Genomic DNA, 10,505 nt, shown 5'->3' with positions numbered 1-10,505 from the left:
CATAGAGCATGACGCTCTGTGGCTGTTTTACCTTTGAGGTACCTGTGATGCTCCTCAGCACTGCATCTGCCCTGAGAGAGCCCCTCCCTGAGCTCTCGGGGCTCAGCACAGCTTCGTCTCCGCACCGCAGGGCTCAGGACAGGAGCTGCTCTTTGGGAACACACAACTTCTTACCTGCAGACCCTGTCTCCTGCCTGTGCCGGATCCTTACACCACAACCGTGTCAGTCATTGCTTAGTTATCACTGGGAAGCCTTCTGCATAGGAGCAGATAGAGAGCCCTCTGGCAGGAATGCCTTTTGATGAAGGCCCTGAAAGGCAGCACACAGTAATGTCTAGCAGGCGATGCCATGACTAACAGTAGCTGACTGACTGAAGCAGCCCAGGGACAGGATGAGGTACGGGAGGAAAAGGAAAATCAGATTAATGTTAAAATGTTCATGATGACTTTAATGGGAAAGACAACCTGAGGAACGGCGAGGCTGTTGTTAAAAGGTATTAAGCTGGGTTTGGGGTGGTTTAAAACTGCTGCTGCTTGTGAGGTGATGTGAGAGGTACTTATGGGCACTTCTAGGAACTGCTTAACATAGGAAGAAGCACAGACCATGGAATGGTTTGGGTTGAAAGGGACCTTAAAGCCCATCCAGTTCCACCCCGCTGCCACAGGCAGGGACAGCTTCCACTAGAGCAGCTTGCTCCAAGCCCCGTGCAACCCTGCCAGGGATGGGGCTTCCACCCCTGGAATCCCAATTGAGAAGCCCAGAGGTTAAAAACCCCCTAATAACAATAAATCTGGGGATGGGATTTTTACCGTTTTGGAGCTTAACCCAGCTCCTTGGCTGCTCTTTTTTTCAGGCAGTTTCTCTGCAAAGTGAATTTACCACGAACAGGGCTTAAAAACTTCAACCCCCCTAAAAGAGGAGCTGAAATATGCCCAAATCTGTGCGTGGGCTGCATTAAAACAGTTCCTAGACCTAGAAAATGGTTTCTAGACCTTCGGAAGAGCCCTTTTGCGTTTGACTGAACGCGAAGGCACAAAGGGTGACTCGGAGCTCCCAGCTCCCCCCCAGCAGCGGTGGCTGGTGCCGCACTGGGTCGCGATGCAGCGATGAAAGCAGCAGAGCGCATTTTGTGCGCTGCTCCTCGAAGGTACGGACGCGGCCGCCTTTGCTCGGAGGGGTTCAGAGGAGCTGGAAGCGGAGCGCACTGTGCCCTCCTGCGGTGGCAGCTGCAGCAGTGCTGAGGATGCTCCGGAGGTGTTCCCATCTCCTGGCCGCAGGAAGCCCCAGTAAGATACGGGAGTCCCGCACAGAGCGCGGCGTAAGGGGCTAGGTCAGCAGTGGGTTTGGTTCGAGATGATTCATCTGGGTGGAAAATGCTCTATTGGAAATAAATGAAGAACCTGGTTTATTGAGGATCAAACCTAGTCAAGATACCGCATTTCTCTGCAGTTTATTCAGTTCTTCATCTGAACGTGGTGCTGCCCTGGCAATATGGGGTAATTACTTCCCCTCCCCATGGCTGCAGTGGCACTGCAGTGTTCACTGCTTTGGAAGTGCATTTTCCATGCTGTTGAGTGTGCATTTCTTCTAGATTTACTGATTTATTCCACTTGTTCCTCTGGATTTAGTGATTTATTCTACTTACCAGTCACTGATTTTAGTTGGACAAACTTGTTGAGGGGGACTGAAGGAGGCAGCCCCTGAGCGCATCCATCCCTAGAGTAGTTGCAACATGGTAAAGCTCCATGCTGAATTAGACTATCAAACTGTAAGAGCCTAATGGATAGCTGCAAGTGTAGATAGAGGCTGACGTTGTTGTAGTACCTCTCAAAGTCAGCTATGGTCACTGATGATCAGCCTCTGTCAGTGTTCTGCTTGTGGGGTTGCTGGCAGAGATCATACACTGTGAAATACTCTGCTGGGTGTATATGGGCAACACCCAGTGCAGAACTGGGATTTAATAACATCTGCTAGCTAGGAACATAAACTGCAGATAGAATACTTGTATTATTTCACTCTGGTTTTGTCGTTGTTAGGTTTTGAATAACAAAACTTAAATGCTTGCTTTAAATTACATGGCTTTGCTTTTTATTAGACTTTGTAAGAAACAATAATGCAGAGACGTGACTTCCTCTCCACCCTCACCCCGTTTACATGGGGACTGCAGTACGTTTAAGTGCAGTTCAATCTGCTGAAGTGTCACTTGTGAGTAATAGTGGTTTTGATCAATGGAAACTCAAACCAGATATTCGGAGGTACTGGAGCTGGTCAGGAAAGGAGGGGGAGACGAGGCCGTCGGGCATCACAGCCAGAGGAACAAGCGGCTGTTTGCTCGGGAGCGCCTGAAGCTGCTGCTTGACCATGAGTCTTTCCTGGAGCTGTCTCCACTGGCAGGGCTCAACATGCCCTATGGGGATGTCCCTGTGGCTGGGTGCCTCACCGGTAAGGGCAGTGACTGTCATCCAGATGGGAAATCACCTTTAAACATGACCCATGTTACAGCTAAAGATGGGTTTGGGTTCAGGGGTTGTTTTGAGCAGCCCTGTGGGGATGCAGCCCGGAAGGAAAAAGGGTTTTGAAGCAACATTATCCTTAATACAGTTTGAGAGATGCTGTTTGGGTGCAGCAATGAGTAGGTGGTAGCAGGCAGGGTACATCAGTTGTGTTTGTATGTGCTGTACACCTTCCCAGGGTAACCAGCCTTGCTCATGGAAGGTAAAGTGTTTGCTCTGGCTGGGAAAGGAAGAAGGATGCACATCGTAAGTTTTATGGAAATATTAATATCTTAAGAACATGCTTTCCTAGGAAAATGAGCATCAGTTCTAGCAAGTTGCAGATCCCAACAGGGAAAAGTTCAGCTCTATTATTCTTCTGTGATTTTTGCTGGGAAATCTGGGAGAAGCCTTTAAAGAAAAAAGGTTGTTCATTTCTTCTCGATTCGGTGATTTATTGTACTTCCCAGTTACTGGCTTTTGCCTCAAAAAACCTAGGATGATGTGTCAGGTAAGCTGCTGTCTGTTAGAGGGAAGGGAACCAAGTCACTGTGAGACAGTTTATTTGGTATCATTTTTCATACCATAGACAAGCCTTTTCATTGCATTTTGAAGAGGGGGTCCAGTTTAAAAAGTAACTAAAAGGGCAGAGTACGAAATCCTCTCTTGTCACAGATCGCTATGGTTTTTAGCTTTATATGGGTAATTTGAGTTGCCTTCCCTGTTATCTCAAGGGATGGAAGTCAACCTTTTCTTCTCATGTATTGTCACCAGGAGTGAGTTGACTTCAACACCTGTTTTCTGTCGTTTAAATCCCCTTTTTAAGCGCCTCTGCCTTTAGCTCGCTGTTCCAAAGGATTTCTGCCCTCTGTGGTATTTGCAGCTTGATTTGCAGCTCCTTGACACAGTATTACCAAGAGAGCATCCTAGCTGGAACTTGCCCCCTTGGTTCATCTGGGGTATTTGGAGAGTCCTGGTGAGTGTCTGTCTGTCAATGCACTTACAGGAATTGGCAAAATCTGTGGGGCCTGGTGTGTCCTCATGGCAAACGATGCAACTGGGAAAGGAGGAACCATTTACCCCGTTGGGGTGAAGAGACAGCTAAGAGCTCAGGAAATAGCCATGCAGAACAGGCTGGTATCCGTGTACCTGGCTGACAGCGGGGGAGCATTCCTGCCCCTGCAGGTAACACTGGGACCACTTCATGGGAGAAAACACCCATGTTCATCTAAATCACAGCCATCTTTAGGAATAAACTCACATTTCCATTGTGTTTCCTTGCCCTGCTGACTTTCTGTCACACCTCCCTGGAGTTCCACCCACAAGTGAAACTCCAGGATGTAACTGGAAGGTCTGTACCAGAGGTGAGCCCTTTGGCTGATCTGCACCCAGCTTCCAGTCAAAGTTTAGGAGCTTGGATGTCAGTGGGGGGACAAAGTGCTGACCGAGCGTGGGTCCTCCTCAGTGTGCTGGGATGCTTTGGTGTCTTTAGTAAACTACTACATGGTCGGAGGCTGCTATTTTCAACCTCAGAGTCTATAACGTTGCTCTGTATTGTATTGCACTGTCTGTGATAATGATGCAGTGACCTCCATGGCCCTTAAAAATGCAGGGGTTTACATTCTTACTGTAAAGGAGAATTGGCCCAGGTTACTTCCAGTGTACAGAGGTCACGTTATCACAGAGACCAGTTTTCCCCTCTTCACACTGAAAGTGAACACAGAAAAAGCTCTGACCTGACTTAAGGGATTGTATCATAAACTAGGTAAAAAGGGAAACTGCTGAAGTCATGTCACAGATAGAGAAAGGATGAACCTGAGCTTCCCCTTCCCCACGTTTGCAGTCCCAGTTTGCGTAGAATGAATGGGTTTCACCAAAAAAGGCAAAACTGACCTCTGCTTTCAAACCACCCGGGCATTTATGTGTCTGAGGGGAATAAATACTGTAGGCAATGGTGGATATGGAAGCGTCGGGTGTGATTGTTGGTGCTGACCTTCCCAGAGTCGGTTACAAGGCGTTTGTGAAGGAATAAGGAGGAGGAAGTGTTGGCTTTTGGAGCTGATCATGGAACTCACTCTGGTTTCTGTGTGCAGGGACAGGCAGAGCTGTTTCCTGACAAGTCACACGGTGGCAGAGTTTGCTGCAATGAAGCGATGATGTCTGCCATGAGAATCCCTCAGGTACGGTGTCACCCGGAGCACAAGGACGTGCAGGACACGTGGATGCACCAACAGAGCCCTGAAACGGGTTTGTTCCAGTACAGATTCTAGGAACAACTCTCAAACACGCAGAAGATCCCTGAAGCTCCCCCTTCCTGCCTGCGGGAGGCTCAAATGAAGCGTGGGGAGGGAGACTCAAATTCACATAACTGAGTACTTCATCCCTAAGGATGCACTTCCAGAGGAGCTGTGGCTGCCCCATCCCTGGCAGTGCTCAAGGCCAGGTTGGACACAGGGGCTTGGAGCAAGCTGCTCCAGTGGAAGGGGTCCCTGCCCGTGGCAGGGGTTGGAACTGAATCAGCTTTAAGGTCCCTTTCAACCCAAACCAGCCTGGGATTCTATGATGCTATGTGTGATCGTCTGTTTACTGACTGTGATGGAAAAGCATCAAACCACTGGGTTATTTCAGAGTAAGCACTGAGCTCTCTCAGAACCAGCATGGCTGTTCATGCTGGTATTTATATCTCTAGTTCATTGCTCCCCAAGCTGTGATTTAGCCTCTGAAATCAGCGTTAATGGTTTTGCCTTTCCGTTCTCCCCTGCCCAGCATCTTGATTTGTTTGGTTTCTGTGTCCTTCAGGTGGCAGTGCTGTGTGGCTCCTGTGTGCCTGGAGGTGCCTACATCCCAACCATGGCAGAAGCAGCTGTGACTATAGACAAAGTTGGTACATTATTGCTTGCTGGCCCACCTCTGCTAAAAGCAGCTACAGGAGGATATGTCTCTCCCGAGGACCTGGGAGGAGCCAGACTTCACTCTCAGTATGTGAAATAATTCTCAGGAATAGTAGAGAATCCAGCATACTTAGCTTTAAAAACCTGCTATTTTTATCCTAAATGGATGCAACATCCCAGACTGGTTTGGGTTGGAAAAGACTTTAAAGCTTATTCAGTTCTAACCCCTGCCCCGGGCAGGGACCCCTTCCACTGGAGCAGCTTGCTCCAAGCCCCTGTGTCCAACCTGGCCTTGAGCACTGCCAGGGATGGGGCAGCCACAGCTTCTCTGGGCACCCTGTGCCAGCGCCTCAGCACCCTCACAGGGAAGAGCTTCTGCCTAAGAGCTCAGCTCAGTCTCCTCTCTACTTGTCTAATAGCTTTCACATCATCATCAGTTTTTACAGTGATCCAGCACCAGTGTTTATGAAGTTCTGAGTCAGTCAAAGATTGGTAATAAAATAAGCTGATTTCTGTCTCTGAGCTCTGAATTCACCATGTCCCAGGCCAATAGCAGCAGGGAGTGATGACAAATGAATGGTTTTCATAACCTGGTGATATGAGTTATTTGTTCACAGGAACTACCAGCCAGACAGTTGCAACACTGAAGTCTCAGCAGATTCCTTAGGAAATCAGAAACAGCATCTTTTAAAAGTGTTCCTTTTCAAACTGAACTCAAAGCTCTCATCCCTTCCCCCATGTGATGGAGATGGGATAAGATGCAACAAAACCTTGTGTAATTCAGATCAGACTGCATTATTAACACATTGACGAAGCATGTAACATTCTGGTCAAATCATATTAGGGGGAAAAAATGATAGTAAAATACAGTTTTTGAGATTCTTTGGGTTGAAAGCATAAACTTTTCAAGTTGACTGCTTTGTTCTGTGATACAGGAATTAAAGAGAGCTCAGAGTCCAGGAACCTTGTACATTACCTTGCAGTAATGTCACCTTTCTGACTCTAATAAGGCCATCTATAGCTTTACCTGCTCTCTGGGTATTAGTCCCTTCTAATGCTTTCATACTTTATGTATCAGGAATGCTGTAAGGCTTCTTTTTAGGTGTGTGTGGGTCCTTGAATGAAATGACACATGCACCTGCATCCTTTGCCATGCTGAACTTCTGTAAATGATAGATCTGTGTGTGTGTGTACAGGTATTTATGTTTCCATCCTTCAGAATGTTACAAGCTACAGTGCCGTGATTTCTAGAGTTCAGAAGTAAAAACGTTCTTGAGTCTTGCTTTGTAGGCACTTGGTGGGGATAGTGGCCAGCAACGGTGAGCTGTCTTATGATGCTTCTCTCAAGGGTAGCCACTCTGTGCAGCTGTGCAGCTAGTGGAGCATTCCCATCCTCTTCTTCCAGAACACAGCTCCACAGGCAGGAGAGCCAACACGCATCTCACAGGTATGGGATGCTCACTGCAATGTGCTTTGAATATGTTTTAGAAAAGCGAGGCACTAAAACACAGCATGATTTTGGCCTTGAGCACTGCCAGGGATGGGGCAGCCACAGCTCCTCTGGGCACCCTGTGCCAGCGCCTCAGCACCCTCACAGGGAAGAGCTTCTGCCTAAGAGCTCAGCTCAGTCTCCCCTCGGGCAGGTTCAAGCCATTCCCCTTGGCCTGTCCCTACAGGCCCTTGTCCCAAGCCCCTCTCCAGCTTTCCTGCAGCCCCTTTAGGCACTGGAGCTGCTCTAAGGTCTCCCCTTCAGGAGCCTTCTCTTCTCCAGGCTGCCCCAGCCCAGCTCTCTCAGCCTGGCTCCAGAGCAGAGCTGCTCCAGCCCTCGCAGCATCTCCATGGCCTCCTCTGCACTCGCTCCAACAGCTCCACGTCCCTCTTGTGCTGCTGCCCCAGAGCTGGATCAGGGCTGCAGGGGGGGTCTCCCCAGAGCACAGCAGAGAGGGAGAATTGTAAAGAAATCAATGGTTTGGGAATACAGAGCTGGTGGGAGCAGAGGGAATCTGGAAGAAAGATTGAAAGGACCTAAAATCTTTGTTTGCCTTCCAGGCCGAGGCTCACGCCAGCAGATTGAAAGCCCAGGCCTCCATGATGGCTGCTGTTGCTTGTGCTGCTGTTCCCAAAATAACCATTGTAGTCGGTGGCTGTTTCGGGAGCGAGAGTTACGTTATGGTAGGAGGGGTATAAATCTGATGGGCCTGGCAAGAGGCTTTTCACACTATACCATGATCTCACAGTGCTTCCTGTTAAACCACTGTTGGCTGTTGTTATAGACATTTAACTCAGTCCATTCTTTTAACTGCTTTTAGAGTAAAACATGCATCTCAAGCTCCTGTTACTGAAAACTTGGTCTGCATCTAAAAGCATAGAGCCAGGGCTGAAAATCACATGACCTGAAAGCATCCCTTCTTGAGGCCAAACCTGCCTTTTCCTCAGCACATTTCCATGGATCAAGGAACACATCTTGTGTGTGTGCTGTTCACCCTGCTCCTGGGTACCATAGGGTTCTTTGCTCTGAATTAAACATTTAAGTGCTTGGAGAAAAATGAAAAGATAACATAGCATTACTGGGGGCAGTGGGGATGGTGATGGTGCTACAGGGTGTCTGTACTGATAGAGGAGCTGTAGTTCTGATGGCAATGGAGCTGTATCATTAATCTGTTACAAATTAAACTGCACTATAAAGGTCAAGGCAGAATGGTTCTACCATCCCACACCCATCTTCTTGTGATTCATTTCAAGGAGTTTCTTCTCTGCTCTTTCTTTTTGTAGTGTGGGAGATCGTTCAGCCCAAACTTCTTGCTCTTGTGGCCTAATGCAAGGGTTGCTCTTGTGGATTCAAGACAACTCTCCCCAGTCTCACAAGCTGGGGACAGTGACCACAGAGGGGAGGAAGCAGAGCTGAAAGAGCTGAAAGAAAAGTAAGGATATGAAACAGAAACTCCTGCAGGGCTGAGCTGGTTAAATTGTGAATCAAGTTTGTTCATCTTACAGCTCAACACACCCCAGACAAATAAAGCAAACCTCAACCTACTGAATAGTTTACTTTTCCATGTAATTCTATGACTCCTCTTAAGATCTTCTCAAGGAAACACAAACGCTTACCTAAAAACTCCCATACAACCCCAGATGAAGATAGTCTGCTGTGTATTGAACAGTGGTGACTATCTGTATGCAGAGGATGGTCTGTACTGCAGAATGATCAGATCTGTCATATGTTATTTAGTGGAGTCTAATGAATTTTAACCGTAGGTCTGCATATTCACTTGAGATTTAAACATACGCCTTTTCCATCTATGATTTTGTTTCAGTGGCACAACAGTTTTCAATACATTGTTGTGCTTTTAAGCTTAATACTGTGCCCTCTCCAGGCTACAGGAAGAAAGCAGTGCATTTCACTCCTCTGCCAGACTCTGGGATGACGGCATAATTCTACCTCAAAACACCAGAAAGGTGGGTTTTCTCATCTTAGAATGTTTCATTCTCAGGTCTCCAAAGGATCTTGAGGCAAATGCCTGTGACTCGCTCAATGCCAGTGGTATGCAGAGTCCCAGAACCAGCTCTCCCATTTCTCACTCCATTTTCTGTGGAATTTCAGCTTTAGCATCTTTTCTCTTCCCCAGTATCCTATCTTAAACGTTTCTGCTGAATTCTGATAGCATTTCCTCACTGAACCTCTCCGTTGACTTTACAGAATCAAATGGTATCCAAATCCTTTCTTTTCAATCTTGCATCATGGCTGTATCCTCACTCTTTGAGGTTCAGCTCTTTTGACATAAGACACTTTTTTTTGCCACTTCCTCTTCCTGCTTCTAATTTGCTGCTACATTTGGGAGGCCCCCTTGCCTTTTATTGATTCTTTTAAGTTGATTTTATTGATTCTTTTAAGACAAACTTCCATCCCATTGGATTGTTCCTGAAAGCCACCACCTTTGGTCTTTGCTTTTTCCTTGTTAGATTCTTTATTAAATGCTCTTTACACTTCTGCAGCTTGTTTAAAGACAGAGAGCTATCAACTAATCCTTCTAATTGTGTACGTAGTTATGGTAGCACGTAGAAGTGTTTTCTGTGGAGTTTATGGGAACTTTGATGAAGGGAGAGCACCAAGTAGTATTTTCTAATACTACAGCCTCTCTAGGAGCTGCACATGGAAAGAACATCATGACAGTTGAAATGAATCAATCACTCTCATGTTAATTTTCACCAGCACACAACTCCTGTTTGCATGCGTGGCTGTTCTTACACTATTGTTTTGCTCCTTTATGCCAGAGTTTGTGCCAATAGGTGGAATTCCTGTTTAGCTTTCTCTGAAGTGACACCATGTGCCCATTGAGATCCTCATTGTGCTGTTTTGTACATAGGCTTTTCAAAGGCTGTGTGTGGAGCAGCAGCAGTGAAATAGGGAGAATGATCTTGTGTTTAAAGGCCAAAAGCAGTTGTGTAGGTTGAGTCCCTGTTGTCATAACACATGAAAGATGACTTCCTAAAAAAGGATGGATGTGGAAGAGCAGAATGCTCCAGTTTCCAATGTGTGACTGGCAGGCTAGGAGCAGAGCTGTGTAATACCAGAAATGGATTATCACAGTACTTACTTCCATTGGAGTTTTACAGCAATTCACCACAACGACTTTATAAAAGGGCTGGGCTATGTCTGCATGCAATGCATGAAGTTTGGGATCCAGAGGCCATTTTGTTCTTTACATTTCCCTTGCCCCAGGGGTACTTCACACTGACAGCTATTGCCCCTGATACTGCAGCCAACAACTGCTCATTCACTGTTGTGCAAAAAATAAGAACAAATGCTTTACTGCCTGAGTGCAGGACGAGGAGGATTTACTCATTTCTTAGTTCAGAGCCTCATTGCTCCTATTACTTTCTGGTTTTAATCAGGTGATTGCACAGTGTTTGAAGATCACGGAACAGCAGAAGTACCAGGTCGTGTCTCAGTGTCAGGATCCTGTCATCAGGATGTAACTACAGCCGCAGTCAAATCAGCCTTCTGAAGTTGCACCATATACTAGAAATCTTTAATAAGTGATTTTCTAATTCTTTGATACCATTAATAAAAACATTAAACCACAGCAGCCAAACAAGAATCCTGGATTTTAACTCCATCAGCAA

General features: G+C 46.7%; 1 protein-coding gene across 1 annotated transcript; it reads left to right on the top strand.

The window, feature by feature from the left end:
* The first annotated feature begins 2,229 nt into the window (after positions 1-2,229).
* LOC133218477 (probable methylcrotonoyl-CoA carboxylase beta chain, mitochondrial) lies at positions 2,230-10,499 on the top strand. The gene is given in 9 exon segments (XM_061364938.1): positions 2,230-2,443; positions 3,500-3,678; positions 4,593-4,673; positions 5,293-5,471; positions 6,675-6,831; positions 7,434-7,556; positions 8,157-8,305; positions 8,756-8,837; positions 10,275-10,499. Coding segments are annotated over 9 exon segments (1,248 nt in total). The 3' UTR covers positions 10,359-10,499.
* Positions 10,500-10,505: the final 6 nt, after the last annotated feature.

This window comes from Neopsephotus bourkii, unplaced genomic scaffold (assembly GCF_033783945.1).
Source record: "Neopsephotus bourkii isolate Nb327-2 ecotype Australia unplaced genomic scaffold, CSIRO-AGI_Nbou_v1 NB_1250, whole genome shotgun sequence".
Taxonomy (NCBI): domain Eukaryota; kingdom Metazoa; phylum Chordata; class Aves; order Psittaciformes; family Psittacidae; genus Neopsephotus; species Neopsephotus bourkii.
The sequence above is the reverse complement of the archived record's forward strand: the minus strand, read 5'-3'. Positions and strand labels throughout refer to the sequence as shown.